This window comes from Penicillium arizonense (assembly GCF_001773325.1).
Source record: "Penicillium arizonense strain CBS 141311 chromosome Unknown PENARI_contig002, whole genome shotgun sequence".
NCBI lineage: Eukaryota > Fungi > Ascomycota > Eurotiomycetes > Eurotiales > Aspergillaceae > Penicillium > Penicillium arizonense.
In genome coordinates this window covers 222,011-237,783 of record NW_019173279.1, presented here as the reverse complement: position 1 = coordinate 237,783, position 15,773 = coordinate 222,011, and the positions used below count along the sequence as shown (strand labels likewise).

The 15,773-nt window shown below is 48.4% G+C and overlaps 7 protein-coding genes across 7 annotated transcripts; 3 read left to right on the top strand and 4 right to left on the bottom strand.

The window, feature by feature from the left end:
* Positions 1-281: 281 nt before the first annotated feature.
* On the top strand, positions 282-1,059 carry PENARI_c002G00457 (uncharacterized protein; the record flags this gene model as incomplete). The annotated part of the gene is made up of 3 exons (XM_022627169.1): positions 282-380; positions 440-543; positions 612-1,059. The coding sequence occupies 3 exons, from the start codon at positions 282-284 to the stop codon at positions 1,057-1,059; spliced, it is 651 nt and encodes a 216-aa protein (XP_022492337.1).
* A 698-nt stretch (positions 1,060-1,757) lies between these two features.
* PENARI_c002G08105 (2,4,5-trihydroxytoluene oxygenase) lies at positions 1,758-2,831 on the bottom strand (the record flags this gene model as incomplete). The annotated part of the gene is made up of 1 exon (XM_022627702.1): positions 1,758-2,831. One exon carries the CDS (start codon positions 2,829-2,831, stop codon positions 1,758-1,760), a length of 1,074 nt encoding a protein of 357 aa, XP_022492628.1.
* A 482-nt stretch (positions 2,832-3,313) lies between these two features.
* Positions 3,314-5,350, top strand: PENARI_c002G06628 (putative monooxygenase; the record flags this gene model as incomplete). Its single annotated transcript, XM_022627575.1, has 5 exons — positions 3,314-3,394; positions 3,471-3,594; positions 3,655-3,780; positions 3,841-5,251; positions 5,296-5,350. 5 exons carry the CDS (start codon positions 3,314-3,316, stop codon positions 5,348-5,350), a joined length of 1,797 nt encoding a protein of 598 aa, XP_022492419.1.
* A 303-nt stretch (positions 5,351-5,653) lies between these two features.
* On the bottom strand, positions 5,654-6,742 carry PENARI_c002G00452 (fumarylacetoacetate hydrolase family protein; the record flags this gene model as incomplete). Its single annotated transcript, XM_022627168.1, has 5 exons — positions 5,654-5,829; positions 5,887-6,214; positions 6,273-6,386; positions 6,440-6,520; positions 6,578-6,742. The coding sequence occupies 5 exons, from the start codon at positions 6,740-6,742 to the stop codon at positions 5,654-5,656; spliced, it is 864 nt and encodes a 287-aa protein (XP_022492338.1).
* A 1,012-nt stretch (positions 6,743-7,754) lies between these two features.
* PENARI_c002G10961 (transcription factor domain-containing protein) lies at positions 7,755-10,371 on the bottom strand (the record flags this gene model as incomplete). Its single annotated transcript, XM_022627887.1, has 7 exons — positions 7,755-7,892; positions 8,066-8,133; positions 8,369-9,585; positions 9,650-9,836; positions 9,953-10,105; positions 10,186-10,199; positions 10,250-10,371. The coding sequence occupies 7 exons, from the start codon at positions 10,369-10,371 to the stop codon at positions 7,755-7,757; spliced, it is 1,899 nt and encodes a 632-aa protein (XP_022492559.1).
* Positions 10,372-11,231: 860 nt separating this feature from the next.
* PENARI_c002G01115 (uncharacterized protein) lies at positions 11,232-12,692 on the top strand (the record flags this gene model as incomplete). The annotated part of the gene is made up of 4 exons (XM_022627206.1): positions 11,232-11,322; positions 11,374-11,619; positions 11,679-11,755; positions 11,823-12,692. 4 exons carry the CDS (start codon positions 11,232-11,234, stop codon positions 12,690-12,692), a joined length of 1,284 nt encoding a protein of 427 aa, XP_022492225.1.
* Positions 12,693-14,013: 1,321 nt separating this feature from the next.
* Positions 14,014-15,598, bottom strand: PENARI_c002G05550 (fungal specific transcription factor domain-containing protein; the record flags this gene model as incomplete). The annotated part of the gene is made up of 4 exons (XM_022627524.1): positions 14,014-14,615; positions 14,666-15,120; positions 15,169-15,428; positions 15,560-15,598. 4 exons carry the CDS (start codon positions 15,596-15,598, stop codon positions 14,014-14,016), a joined length of 1,356 nt encoding a protein of 451 aa, XP_022492519.1.
* Between the last annotated feature and the right edge of the window lie 175 nt (positions 15,599-15,773).

Here is a 15,773-nt window from a genome sequence, read left to right as displayed (position 1 = left end):
AAAAGGTGGCTGTGGTCAGCGCTGCGTCATTGGATAGGCGCGACTAGATTCAACCCACGCCGCCATACAAACATATGAACTAACACTGACGTGAAACGGATGATGTCTCTTTCAACTGCCTTTAACCATGATACAACAAAGCCGTCATAAATACGTCTCGAAGTTGATCGCAAATCATTGAGAAAGTAACATATATAGCTAGTAGTTGATATCCTCGGAAACTCTCTCCTTACAAACTTTACTATTCAAAGTTTTACCTAGAAATAACGAAAACCACCAACATGTCGGCCGAAGGAGCGAAGAAAATCATTGCAGAGGTTTCCGGTCATGATGTTGATCAGTTGGTGCGCACGGCTTCCTTCACGGTGGAAATTGAAGAGGTAGGAGTACTCCGTACTATCTGTGGAAAATTGCGGAAATTTACCAGACTCTTTATCAGTCCGTCCGTGGCCATATTCACCAGGAGCTGACTAGTTGGCTCTTCTTTCGCAAATTGGCTGCTGATTGTTCCCGAAGCAACATCTCCTTGCATGGATTCGCGCGGTAAGCATACCTTGCTGTCATTATTCAAGGATAAGTCGTGGAATACCTTCAATACTAACAGCATACAGAGTCTGGGAGCGCTCGGCGGCAGAGTGCTTGGCTGACTTCAAGTGGCTAGAGAAATACCTTGTGTCACGTGGAGGACGCTCGAAGCCTACAGCAATCGAAGCTACCAAGTTTGAGTGGCCTGATAACCCGGTTGAGCCTGTTGGTCCCTGTAAGGAAGCACTCTTCGTGGAGAAGAGTCTGTTAGAGGATCTACAACGGCTTTGCTCGTTGGCAGACAAATCAGGAGACATTGCATTGAGAGACGCCATTCAAAACAGATTTATGCGCAAGGAAACGAGGCACGTTAAAGATCTCGCAGACCTCCTGCAGCAGGTAGTCCGAGTCTCCAAGCAGCCTGGTCTTGGTCTCTACCTCCTGGACCAGGAACTACGTCATACTGACGGGATTGTTCCATGGGACAGCGTCGATGAACCTTCCCAACAGCACGCTGGCACACCGGAGATTTAGATACATGTAACTGCTCGACCGCTAGGTAGGCCATGCCTACCCTAAGTGATTCAGAAGGGGTAAGTCCTAAATCAAAATGCAAAATTGTTGGCATGCAAAAAGAAATTGGAATATGACCATTTCATTTTCTCTACACATCGTTGTCGTAATTAAGCAGAATAAACCCTCCCTCAATTTCTAAGGGCACTAGTTAGCCCATCTCGCGTTCGCCGATACTCTTTGAAATAATGCAGTACAAAGCTTTGGCAGGTCCACTCAAAGCTTCGCAGGTATGGAAATGTAAGCGCTCGATGGAGGACTTCTGGTTAGGCAAAGGGAAAGAAATATGAAAATATAACGCGGGCAGCAACAGAGGCGTCGGCTTTTTTTTTCGCAACTTCTCGACCATTGACAGTCCGGAAGCATAGCGAGTCGCTACGAAATTCAGGTTACTAGCTAAAGGTTTATGGGTGCTTCGGATCCAAATTGTATAAACGAAAAGAAGAGCGAAGAGACAGACATAGTAATTGAAACGCGAGAATGGCATGTGTTCATATCATAGAAATCGCAACAGACGAATAAATACAAGTTGAAAGACACGAGAACACAGAGTGCTAGGCTGCACGATGCAGGATTAGGAGGCTGATATATAGTAAAGAACGGTATACGTACTTAATACAATGTGCAAAAAGTCCAAATTTCCATAAGTTAGTATCCGATCACCTGGCCTTGTTATCACCAAAGTCCTTCGGCAATTCAGGACCCCAAACAGATACCGGCCCTACTGGCTCCTTCCGGGTCGGGTTATCCTCATTGACCACATCTCCATCCGCATAGTGCTCAATCTTAAAACCGCTGGGATCATACCAATAATCGAAAATCTGGCTTCCCAGAATATGACGACCCACGCCCCATACAGACTTCCACCCCTTGTTTGCAAGGTATTTGTGACCCATCAACTGGGTATCGAAGTCACTGACTTCAAACGAAGTATGGTGGACATATGTCTTGCTGGTACCCGGCGGCGCACGCTGCAGGAAGAAGCTGTGGTGGTCGGTAAAAACTTTGCCCAGATCCAAGTGCATGAATGTCATGACATCAATATGCGGGAGTTTCGGGAGATTCAGGATGTCCGAGTGCACAAAGTTGAAGTTGGAGGTGTAGAAGTCAAGTTCCTGTTCGAATTCCTTGCACACGTATCCGAAATGGCCCAATTTGTGTACCAGCGCGGGGCCGTCGTGGTACCGTTGGAAACGGCCCTTACGATGCTTCTCCAATGGCGTGTTAAAGGGGCCTTGGTAGTCGTGGGTGGCTGTTGGGATCTCAACAAACTCGCGCTCAGTTTGGCCGTAGATAACGTGGAAAAAAGTGTCGTTGGGTCTCGCGAAAGTAATCATTCGTCCGCATCCTGGAGTCTCTTCCAGGTCTTTGATTACTGCGCCTGGTAGTGCCAGGGCCTTGTCGAAGTTCTCCTGGTCTTTCGCCACGAAGGCTGTACCCATGAAGCGCGATCGTCGCGTCGGACTCTGGGATGCCACATAAACGTAGGGGTCCCTGCCATAGCCACGGTAATAAATCGTGTTTCCTTTGCGCTCTGCTTGGACGAATCCAAAATCCTTGGCAAATCGATCAAAGGCCTCTAAATCGCCGTGGTCGAAATAGACGTGGGAGATACGACTTAATTGAACCTTAGCGGGGTTGTTCTGGACGACTGGAACGGTGCTTGGGGGCATAATCCAGTCTTGCCATGTTTGAGGTAGCAAGGCAAGAACATCTATCATCCAGAGCGACATATCGCCTATTTCTCACGTGGACTTGCAAAAGAAGAAGACTAGGATATTGCGTAGATTGGGGAATTTCAAGTACGGGTCTCGGTCAAGGAAAATGAAGATAGAAAAGGACAACCTCGGGCTCAGTGAGAATCGTATCGGTAATACTAATAGTATAAATATCCCTGGGTTGCTTTTGATAATTGTTTCGCCGCTTTATAAAGTTTGTATCCTCCTCGGCACAACCCCTGCATTCGGTTTGCGCGTTGCGGATCCTCCGCGGGAGAACCTCGCCGTGCACAATCACACCGTACGATTGGAATGAATAATATCCAAGTAGTCGGACACTATTGAAGTCCCCACGGATAATTTCTTTGGTGCTTTCTTGGTGTCACATGTTGCTATTGCCCCTCACATGCTGCCTGAGTCGGAGTTCTTTCATAAATAGCCTCTAATGCAGGCATGATGCAAAATGAACCGGTCATTGTCCGCATTTTAGCACCAATATGGCTACTGAAGTTCTGATTGTTGGTGGGGGACCGTCAGGCCTCATCTTAGGTCTTTTTCTGGCTGACCACGGAATCAAGGTAAGCTTTTTCGATCTTAAGGACGGTCCTTTGGACAGTCCGCGCTGCAAACATAGCCTAATTCGTTGGTATTAAGTCGATAGTGCTTGAGAAGGCGCAGGATATCGTCACGGATCCTAGGGGCGTGGTTTTGACTGGTGATGCACTGCGCAGTCTGTGGAAACTGGGCATCGGGAAGCGCGTTGCCTCAATTGGTCATGGTAAATAGATACACCGTCATTTCCGCGATAGGCTAGCCTGACTAGGGCCACTGAATACAGAGCTTCGTGCCATCCACTTTCACCAAACAAACATCCAAAACCGGCCCTTCCTGACACTCAATTTGGACGAAGATATGATGCAGCATGCGCTCCCTAGTACCATCCTACAGAGCCAACCTCGCTTGGGTTAGTTGTCCCAGCATTCATGTGCATGTAAACCTGAACATCAACTGACTATTTTGATAGAATACGTATTGCGTGAGATGGTCATGTCTTCCGAGTACTGCACTCTTCAATCTTCATGCGAGGTTGTGGACCGGGACGAAGATGCAGACGGAGTCTCAGTCCACTATAAAAATGCCGACGGGAATGACTGTCAAATACGAGCATCATGGCTAGTTGGCGCCGACGGGAAGACGGGGATTGTCCGCAAGCATTTTCTGGAGCCCACCGCAGGTGTAAAACAAGAGGCTGGCATCTTCGAGTATGACAGCACTTGGATCGCGGCCAATCTACGCATCAACCCGCCAACTGAGGCAACACATCCCAATTTTGCGCTGTGGGATCTTGGCTACGACTCTAATGCGGTTTATGACTTATTTTGGCCTCAAGAGTGGCATTTCTGTCGGCCACCGGGAAAGCCAACCGCCTGTGGTCGTTTCGGACCACAAGCTGACCACCTCTGGAGACATGAATTTGCCGTCCCGGAATGGGAAGAATCTATGGACGCAGTCAAGATGTTCTGGGAGCAGCTTATTCCCATGATCACTCGGCCAATTACATTGCCTGAAGGGACGACAACGCCAATTACCTTCCCGATTGATTGCATCGAGATTCTTCGCTGTCGCCCATTCCGCTTCTCTCATAGAGTCGTCAACATGTGGTTTGCCGGACGTACCGCGCTGATCGGAGATGCAGCACATGTTTTCCCACCATTTGGAGGCCAAGGCGTGGCCGCTGGAGTTCAAGACGCCGAGGCTCTGGCCTGGAGGTTAGCCGTGATTACCAAAATAGAGCACTCGCGCCAGACTTCGTCCTCTTTCAGAGACAGCCTCCTCCTGTCCTGGTCATTAGAGCGACGAGTTAGTATCGACAACTCGGCTCGTCTAACACTCCAAAATGGAGAATGGTGCAACAAAGAAGCCACTTGGCTAGGAACTTTCCGGATCGCAATCTTCAAATTGGCTCTGAACATCCTAACGCCATTTAAGGTAAAGCTGCCCCATGACGTTGCAGATGCTCGCGGCTACTCTAGCTGTCAAGGCGGGACATTTTTATCTGCTGCTGGGGGTGGCACAAAGCTGGGTCAAATTTTCGTCCAGACCTACCTCCCCGGTAGTGAACATGTCACTATTGAGCTCTCTGATAAGGCTCTTCGTCGCGTTCCCACTATCATGAGTTTACTGGTGATCAATTCCTCAAGTCAACTGGACGATGCGGACCTGAGGAAAATCTTTCGCAAGTACCAGATTCACTCAGATATCTTATCTGCTGAGTCAATCGTTCACTTTAATTTTGGCGAATTCAATACGCAGCGCCGCACAGATGGAAAGGCTGTGTCCTTCCCTGCACCCATGCATCTGCTGAACGGATACCCCGTTCGCGTCGGATACGACGTTCAACAATTCCGACAACGGTTGGACGACGCTCAGGCAAAGTATTTATTTTACGACCGGACGGCATTACTTATGCAAAGGCTAGATCTCTGTCTGATTTGGAGGACTGTCTCAAGAAACTTGAGGTCAACTTTGGTTGAATGCTGTATACCATAACAAATTGTTTGGAAAGAACTTTCTACTCTTCAAGCAGCTCTCGTTTTCTCCACTTATTCTTTTCCATTTATTCGATAGGGCGATTCTTGGACTCATCCGACGGAACATCATCAACCCGCCCTAAACAGCCAAGGAGAGAACTTGTACCAGAGTTTCGCCTTGATTAGTTCCCATACAAGAGTTCTATAGGAAGTAATCAAAAGTTCAAAAATCAGTAACGTATTCTCATTCAATAGAAATAGCAAACCTCATTTCATACATCTAGTTAATAGAGAGCAATGGGATTCTCACATTATAGAGTCTTGCCCATCCTCAAACAAGACCTCGTTCTTCAGTGTGCCAATCCCGCTAATCTCAACTTCAATCAAATCTCCATTCTTTAGGAACTGTCGTGGGCTATGGAATGCACCCACTCCAGCTGGCGTTCCAGTCATCACAGCCGTGTATGCAGGGATTGTCGTGCCTAGTGCCTTGTCAAATCATACCCGAAAAAAACTGTACTCTTGAAATGCCGACATACTCTGACTCATCCAGCTGAGGACTCTTGCGGGGTCGAAAATCATGTCATCTTCAATGACAGTATTCTGCTTGGTTTCCCCGTTGACCCGAGTGGTCAGGCGAGCGCCCTTCTTCGTCTTGTTGAAGCTTTCCGGACTCACAAGCACCGGTCCGATGGGGGCAAATTTATCAAAGGCCTTGGCATAGAAGAACTGTCCTCCGGACTGCTCGGGAAGTTGAAAAAATCGACAGGAGATATCATTTCCGATCGTGTATCCAAGGATGCAGGACACGGCTTTTTCGGGGGTAACATCGCGGACCTCGCAGGAAGTGACAAAGACCAGTTCACCCTAAAACGTGTCAGCATACTGTCTCGTGCGCTAGTGCTATTGATAAATAGGAGCATACCTCCCAATCGGGGAGATGCGAGGCACAGAATCGACTCATCGGGATGGTAGAGTCAGGGCTTGCCAATGCGGAATTAGGCTTCGTCCATAGAGGAGGGTTCGCAGGGACGTTTAGCTTCCTACAATTAGCAATTACACTACTGAACAAATAGAAGACGGAGGTCTTACTTTGGCCTCTTTCGCATGGCTTTTGTAATTCAGTCCCACACAGTAAATCGGGAGATTGGGGTTGGGGAGAGGAGGCAACAGCTAGTTGTAAGACAGCCATCAGCAGTATCCATTTGATGAAACCATCATGTCACGAACCTTTGCGATAGTTGCGTTTGTCGCGTTCTCACCTTTCGTCAAGTCGTCAAATGACCTGTATGCTTCAATTGAAGCTCCTTCAGTGGATTCCAACGAGTCCACATTTGAAAATAACCTGTTACCACTTTCATCTTCAAAAGCGATCAAGTTCTTGATCGCCACCATATTAACTTTTTCTCTAGGCGACTGCAAAAGCGGAGGATAAAATGGGTGTTTGAGCAGAGGACAGTCAATCTCTTTTCAAAGAAAAAAGGGGACTCGGAGCGGCTTGCATAATAAGCACAAGCTTCAGTGTAGTGTAGAAATACGGTAGTAGCGAACTACGTCCGGGGGTTCGGGTGATCTAATACTATTATGGGACACGACGTAGTTGTTCCGCGGAGGATCTACCATTGACAGCCGAAGACGCGACTCTCCACGTAATACAACTTCCTTCAAGGACAAACATGCATGAGAACCTCGGAACATCCTGAGCATTCCACCAATTGGGTCATTAAATGACCCGCTACGCTCGAGGTGATCAGATGCGACTCAGCCTCACCGGTTCAACCAGGCGAGGTGGCTCACCCCTACTAGTTCAAGGCCAACAACTTGCTCTTTACAATAATCCCCCTTAGCGTAGCGGATGTTGTTCGCATGATGCTGTTTGTTATGTTGTTAGTAATCTAAACTAGATAGGTCCTGTATGGCAATGTACGAGTTCTCACTTGCCCCTTACCAGCCCCCGTAGAAGCAGAGGACATAAAAGGGGGTCGATATTGCGGGACAGCTGTTTGTCTAGAAGTCGAACAGTGGAAACAAGTAGGAAAAGCTAGCAAGTTGAACGGAAGGTTGCATCTAACAATACACCATGTCTATGGTGTGACTGATTTAGTACAGTAGCCTGTGACTCAGCCTGCAGTGGTAGGGATATCCAATTCAACAATGCCTATGAGCGCACTTCAGACCGTGCAATCATTTGTAAGGACTCCTTCCTTTCTTACATTTTTTCTTTACCCTGTAGCCCTACGGTATAGTGTATACCATCAGCTAAGCATGCTCTCTCTCTCTCTGCGGCAGTGTTGAACTGGCCCTCCAGTCAAAATTACCAGCATTCCATTCAGAATACCCCTTGTCCGAACCAGTCCGCTCCGTCCTTTATCATTTCTACTAGTGAGTGCATTTGTCAGTCAGCAGTCTAACCCGCGAAGGCCATAGGGTTCGCGGTTTCAACAAAGGAGTCGGTGGCGCTTGCACTGGTAACAGTGGGAGACAAATCATCCCAAAAGAAACCTGCAAATCCTTTCTGGTTCCGCTCGGCCTTCTTGCTGATGACCTCGCACTCATTAGATTGGTGAGCTTATCTAGGACTTTTATTCGACGGAGTAAACCAGGTTATAGCCGGCAGGGGTTTCATAGATTTTGATGGGTTTGTCAGTATATGGTGAAGCCTTCCTTCTGATGAGCCTAGTGGAGCCACGAGATTGTCAATAATCCAAGCGGTCATACAAGGAGACACATTAATGATTGCACAGGTGCAGTCTGAAGCGCCAGGCCTTTGGGAGAAGTGATCCAAACTATGGAGACCTGTATTATTCGCTGGCCAATCCCACTCCCTCAAGCTCTGCTTGAGCAGAGGAGAGGAAATGCAACCACCTTGGGTGCAGGGGTGCTTCAAAACGGGAGAGTATGAATTGGATATGGTGGTAAGAGAGTGGACCAATCATCAACTCTGTAAAGCTTTTGAATGATACTTGTACTGTTACTTTAGCTTTTTGCGTCTTCATAAAAGCAAAATCGTTATGAACTCACGGATGAGAAGCCTAGGGAGTGTCCAGGCGATTGCAAACTGCTCGAGCTGCAGCAGAAGGACGTTCTCGCGATGCTCGATGTGGGTGCAAATGGCGGATGCAGCCAGTGCCGCGAACCTCTTGTGAAGGTTTAAAAAAATCAGTGCTGTAAAAAGTATAAAGGAGATTGCTGGATCAACGCTTAAGGAGAATGCACCGTTCCATTGTTCCGACAGAGAAGTGATGTCTCGGCACGTTTCAAGGACCTGTTGCCAGCTTAATAGCCATTCGTTCCCTTCTTCTCTGCTAGCGCAGCGCATAAGCGAGATGAGAAGTCGCGCCATGGATAAATGGAAGAGATTAACCAGTCTTGCATGGTGTTCGGAGCCACTTTCGTTTGTGAACGCATTGCGCATAGGGTTGAGATAGTTTATTGAGAGAGCAAGACGCAGCGCAGAAAGGCGCCGTTCGAGATCGGTGAGATAAGCATTAGTTTCCCCTTGCCGCCACGGCATATTCAATCGGGCAACGCGTCCGACTTGGCGCGTAGCAGTCGTGGTAATTATGTGTATATTGAACAAAGACGTTTGCTGTGAATCCGATGCCATAGCCGAAAGCAACTCCCATAGGCGATCCGGCTGAGACGGTAAGTATAGTTGTCCCTGACGGCCTGGCTGGCTTCCTTCAAGACTATCCAAGGGCTGATCTCGTATAAGGGCGGTATTCACAAGTGTCTCGTCAATCAGATATGGTGTTCCCACCGAGAGGTTGGCATAAGAGTCGAGGCGGTAGACGCACCACCAAACCAAACGCCAATCCTCAAGTTCATGTTGGCTCATTTCACACCAGTAGGGGAGAGAAGGCCGGAGGTTCTCAAGATGATCTAGTCCAGTCCAATAGGCCATTCTGATGACTTTACTAATCCGCATCCAAGCCTGGCGACCGGGGAACTGATGAAACTCATAGAAAGCCAACAGGCACGCCTTGCGAAATTGATCAAGTGATGGAACATCGCCAAACATGTCCTCCTGCAGAGACCCTGAACTGAGCATCAAGTCAATGCAGGCGTCGATATCAATGTCGTCAGAGGAAAAGGTGAAGCCTGTTAGCTTCGCTGTGATTAGGACCAAGGTCGAGATGAGATCGCGGCTGTACAGAGAGGACCTAACACTAGGCAAGAACCGCTGCCTAGAGAAGATGGGGATAGCATCGTGAATCATATCCAGGTACTTTATCAGGCTAGAAGGACCATGTCATTTGCCTTAGCACAATGTCAAAGTAGCACATGACCGTGAGGACGTACAGATGTTCTTCTTCTCCTTCCTTAACTTGAAAGTCGGTTTGTCTGAAAGGCTCGGTGCTTGTCCTTCGATCTTGGAGCGTGTCGATCGCTTCCAGACTACAAGCCCCTGGGGAGGTAGCGACTGTAGATGTGGAGACGAGTGGTGATGAAGATGGGTCATTTACACGTGTAGAGCGGAGTTGGCGGCCTTCACCGCGGAATGGATGATTGATTAGCACAGAAAATTGGACTTGCTTACGAAAACAATAGAGAGGGGCGTAGAATATGATGATGCCAATGTAGATACCAAGAGAGAATTCTTACCAAAAGATCTGCGTGAAGACCTTGAAGGGAATAAGCCACGGCGGGAGCCCTGAAAGGCACCACGGGCCGGGCCAGGTTTGCGCCGAGTCGACGAATATGTGCAAGTATATCCACGCTCCAAACAGCGAGAGCATGAAGGTCGTTTCAAGTCACCTATAGGTGAGTATCCAGTCAGCGTTGCTGGTCGATATACGAATACCCGTCTTAAGGCAAAGGGAATATTGTTGACGAACACTTTATTTTCTTCCTGGGGTTGATGTTAGCAAAGGTAGCAATTTGACAGGGGACACTGTTTACCGAATGCAGTTGTCACAGACTCTCGAGCTTGCCTGCCTTTCGCCATCCCTGACACGTTGTGGAGACGCGACTTCTGGCAGAGACCATGGCGAGGCTGCACCGAATGTCGGGGTCGAGACCATGATCGGCAAGTCTGGCAACCGTGGGTGTACGTTCGCCTTTCGGCGTTCAGCGTCCAGAGGCAGAAGCAGAAAACACACGGAAGAATACGAACTTCGGAAGAAGTCGAAGCGGTGGGAGGACCCGGGGGGGGGGGTAAGAGAATAGGCGGTTCAACGCGGCCTCACCAAATACGTCCCGGGTCAACTAGAGGAATATTTTTACCGCGAAGATGATCCAAGAATATTGCTGGAGGCAGAAAACCGGGTCCAAGAAACACCGATACTCTGTAGGGCTCGGAACTTGAAGGTTGAAGAAAGAGTTGGGGACGTACGGGACCGGAGGATCCCCCGATACAATTGATATTCCTCCGGATTTTCAAGAGATACTCCGGTGCTAAGCTTCTAGGGTCCATGAACCCCAACACTTGTCATTTTTGATCTTGTCTTTGATGGCACTCGGATGCTCCACGTGTGTCGTGAATACACATGCTTGATTCTCATCATCCTCCCGACCAGCTACTGTACGAGAGATCGCGGATCATTTTACTCGCAAATCGTGGGACCGCCCCATTTGAAATAGTCGGCGAGAATTTGGTTACGCATTTTATTAAAAACGCCCGGAGTTTGCAACCAAATTCTCGATACGATCGATATAATGACCAGATTGCGAACTGCGAAATGGGAAATGGTTCAATTACGTGCAATGTGTCGTAAACGACAGTCATCAGTTCCCCGCATACCAGCAAGTTGAGTGTCTCGCCAATGATGTCATCATCTATGCAATCATCTAATAGTAGCCAGTCTGCGCATCTCATAGATAGCTCTCCAAAAAGCAATTCTCTAGGCTGCTTTGTCCCCGGCGCTCACCACAAATCACCAGCATGTCTGCCAACGGAAAGCCTCCTCTAGGCTACAGGTGGCGCTCTTCAAGCGGGTTCATCCTGTCTTGCATGGCCCTGGCTCTCTTTTCAGGTTGGTAGAACTTCCCTTTGAATAACCGCACATTTTAACAGGGGTTATCAGGGAACTTCCTATACAGCTACATTGTTCCAATCCTTCCAGATATGCTCGAGACCCGCCTTCACGTTCCAAAATCTCAAACGCAAGCGACGACCTCGCTTGTACTTTCAGCCCATGCGTTAGCTTGCTTGATTGCGGGACCCCTCACAGGCTACCTCGCGGATAGGGCCCCAAGTCGACGGTTCTCTTTGATTGCTTCCTTGGGAGTTGAAATGATTGGGACTGTTATCATTATGGTAGCGCGAACGGGTATGCTAGTCTTCTTCTTTCACGGGAAAACCACGCTGATTGTTCCTCTATCTTGGAAGTCCCCGTCCTTGTTCTGGGACGAATTATCGAAGGTCTGGGAGGGAATTGTATTTGGCTCGTCGGGCTCGCAACTGTAGTGAGTAATTTGACCTATGCCCAGCTCCAGAGGACAACCTTGGAAGCCCATGCTGACTCGAAGCTAGGCTGAAACAGTTGGGCCTAATCATACTGGGGCAGTAATGACAACAATATCTTCATTCTATGCTAGTGGGATGATCTTAGGCCCAGTTATATCTGGCTTACTACTATCGACTGTGGGCTACTATGCCACCTGGTCCGTCGCTCTTCTCGTCCTTGGCTTTGATATGATGATGCGGTTGGTTATGATAGAAAAGAAACACGAGGAACAGACGAATCTCGCCGAGGGACCATGCAACAACAATGATTCCGTAGAAGGCGAGGCTGAAAATGCAAGAGCGAGCAGTGAAAGTACCGCTGATGAAACATCTAGTCTCATCAGGTCTTCGCAGAACGAACGACCCAATTATGGATCACAGCCGGATTCAAATTCAGTTTCCCAAGAGCCGGAAATGGCCGTTGAGCCCCCCGGACATCAAAGCGTATACAAGGCGATGTTGACAAACCCCTGTGCCCTCGCCAGTTTGGCCGGGCGTAGTGCAATGGCCGTGATTATGGTCAGCTTCGACACCACTCTACCTCTACATTCCAAGAATGAATTTGGCTGGAATGCTGCTCGCGTTAGTTTGATGTTTCTGCTTCTCCAGTTGCCTGCTATCTTTCTAGCCCCATTCAGTGGCATGTTGAAAGATAAATTCGGAACCAAATTCCCGACAGCTGCAGGATTCTTCGCCATTTCAATTTTTATATGGTTAATGGGTACCCCAGGGAAAGACGGTCTTCCTTTTGCAGGAGTTGGAGGAAGGGGCCAGGCTATTTTTATGACAGCAATTGTGGGGGTTGGCACCGCACGTACTTTGATTAGCGGCTGTGGCACCATTGAGTTGACTAGTGAGTCCAGTCTGTTCAAAATACCTCTGCTATTGCCGTTCTAACGTTACAAGATGTGATGAAACAGTTGGAGGCAGAACAACCGGGGCGTTTTGGCCCAGGCGGAGGACTATCGACAGCTTACAGCCTGAACAATATAGCTTGGACATCCGGAATGCTTATTGGTCCTATAGTCTCGGGCTTTCTGGTCCGGAGGGTAGGGTACTATTGGATGAATTCGAGCCTTGGTATGTTGAAACCCACAGCTATTCTGCTCACCATTCTAACTGCTGATACCTGATAGCCATAATGTGTATAGTATCCGGGATTGGAGCTTTGGCATATTTGCACAAGAAATAGACACTGCGGACACTTATGGCCACATAACGTTCTGTCAACGATAGCATGCACCTCGCCCTGAAATGAAATACGCCTGACAACTGAAGTCCAATCGGGGGACGCATCTGATGATAGTTCAATCGAAAGCAGTGGACTGAAAGATTGGGCAATTGACCGCGACGGGCTAGAAGTGGAAGTAGCCATCAGCGCAATTTGCTCTAGCGATGAAGAGAAACAACATGTATTGTGCGATAGGGACATAGACTTCGACTTTTGTTCGCGCTGCTGCTTTTCGAGCTATCTATTGCTTCACGCCTCGACCGGCGGGTACCCACAAACCCGCCTATAAGTTACCCGAAACCCCGTACGATCACAAACTACTAGTTTGCTAGTTAGGCAGCTATACGTACTTGATTTCCTCTGCCGGGTGGGGCTTTCCTATCTTAGCTGCCATCAGCATTTGAAGGATCAGTCTCAATACGGCCAACATGAGTCAAGAGCAACCAAAGAACTCAATTCGGCACCATTAAGGCCAGGTAAGTCAATTTCGGGAAAAGATAGACTCTGAAGAGGATTTGGCGCGGGTATGGATAAGTCCGAGTCACTGAAGCTGAACGTGTTGTCTGGTACCGTCTCAACTAGACTTGCGTCTAGCCCAAACTCTTCAAATATTGAATTTTCAGTTTCGCGTGAGATCGATGTACAGGCTGTAGTGTGACTCTGGAATCCTTGAGGGGCTGAACACATGGATTTGGGAGAATTTGCCGGTCCTTGAGACGCCAGATTCGTTTGTGGAATCGGAGAAGCATCTTTAAACCATTGACTTGATAACAGTTTGCTATATCGGTATGCGATATGTTGCTCGCCTGTCGCTGCAGCCTTGAGTCTGAAGATGAAGGTTCGCACAAGGGCTGTAGAATGCCGATGAGATTCGTTAGAGATTGCACCAAAAGCATGCGCTTTGAAGAGAAAGACGGCGGAGTAAATCTCGTACCTTTTCTCAAAAGGCTCAGCAACTGACATATTGAAGCATTGTTTTTGGACCACTCACAAATAGAAACGAACGGGAAGGTAGCGAAGATGTCGAACTGGGTCCATACGCTCATTGATGATTTTAAGAAGATTGCTCGCCGCGTCAATGGCCAAGTATATGTGCCGTCCATCGGCGCTAGCCATGACACCATTTGGAAAGTATGGCGTCTTTGTTGGGCTAGGATGAGGATTTGATGGTCTGTCGGTCGCTCTGCAGATAACAGCCTGAAAAGCGAATGCGTTCACATATAACCGCAGATACTCGTATTGTAGACTGAGAAGACATTTTAAGTACGCGGCAACATTCAGGCTGCTCCATATATCCTCCCAAGCTGTCAGTGCCTTGGCACTATCATCCAAGTATTTGGTGTAATCGCCCATGAGCATCAATTGGACCGTGCGGCTCTTCGAGGCGTACAGGATATCATGGACATTTCCGAACAGCGTGGTGAGCTCGACTTGTGCTTGCAAGATGGCTGCATAGTCATCTTCATATGCATGTTTTGGCTGCAGCGTGGGATAGTCATCCGCAGTAAATCGTGTAGAGAGCCCCGGCCCGCGACACCAAAAGGCTTGGCCCATGCGGATGGATATTTGACGATCTGAGAGATAAGTAACTAGTTACTGGTTAATAACTAAGAAATTTCAGGAGCCTTGGGGTTCCCACATGTCCATGCCAATCTCTTCCGATCCGATACGGCTTTTATGTCTCCCTTAGCTTCCTTTCGGAAGGAGTAGTTATCGAGGTGGAGTAGGTACCCCTGTCGCACAGCTAAGCCAACAAGAGTCCATGCTGCGGTATCTTCATTGTCATCACTCGATTGGGTCTTGCTCGAGAGGTGAGTGTTAATGTGAGGAACCCATTCTGCAAGGAGCAGCAGGCCTTCCACGGTTTCAACATGGCGAGTCCCAGAGGTACCCAATACAACGCTCAATATCAAACCTTGCATATGTGACCATATACCTCTGTGTAAATCCTCCAGATCTTGTCTGTCCTTTGTTGAAATGGTTAGGACAGCTGTCAGAAGAAATGGCTCTTCCACAGCCGTTTTGTGGACACTCGTCGCTAAGAGAATATGATCCGGGACGATTGGCATAAAGGGGTGATATCGTTCCGCGTAACTATGAGGAGTCAGCACTGCTTACTTGTTCAAATGCTTCCCTGCTTACTCTTGAAGGAGGTGATCTAGCAGTCGCGGGTCTAGAATTCCGTCTGCAACAGGCCCATATGATTCCAGTCCTGCTTGATCATCCCCATTCGTGGGTATGGCACTGGTACTTTCAGATCTCGCTGGTTCTATCTGGGATATTGCGGTATGTCCTCGTGGGCAATTTTCGTTGGAGGCTGCTTGTGCAAGGATTTGGAGCGCTTCGAGGGGATTCTGGATTCCGCCACAGGTTCTCTCATCGCTAGCCGCGCATGGTGATCTCTGAGGCCTACAGTCAACATGATCATTGACAGGGCAGAATTTCTGGGTATCTGAAGTGGTACTAGCGTAGGATTTCTCAATTTTGCCGTTGTTTCGAGTCTTTTTGTGGGTTCTGAATTGCGTGAAATCACCTCCGCGCCTCGAGCCAGCCAGCAAACACTCATGGCCATCGAGATGACATTTCAAACAAGGAGGCTTTCCGATATCTCCTATACTTTGACTGGGGACACATTAGAATCGAGTAAGTGGGCCGCGCGTGGGGGCATTCCCACAGATCACATTTCGTTTTCCTCTTCCGACAACGAGCGCAAGCCCGATATAGCCTTTCTCCGGTGCTTTTGGTCA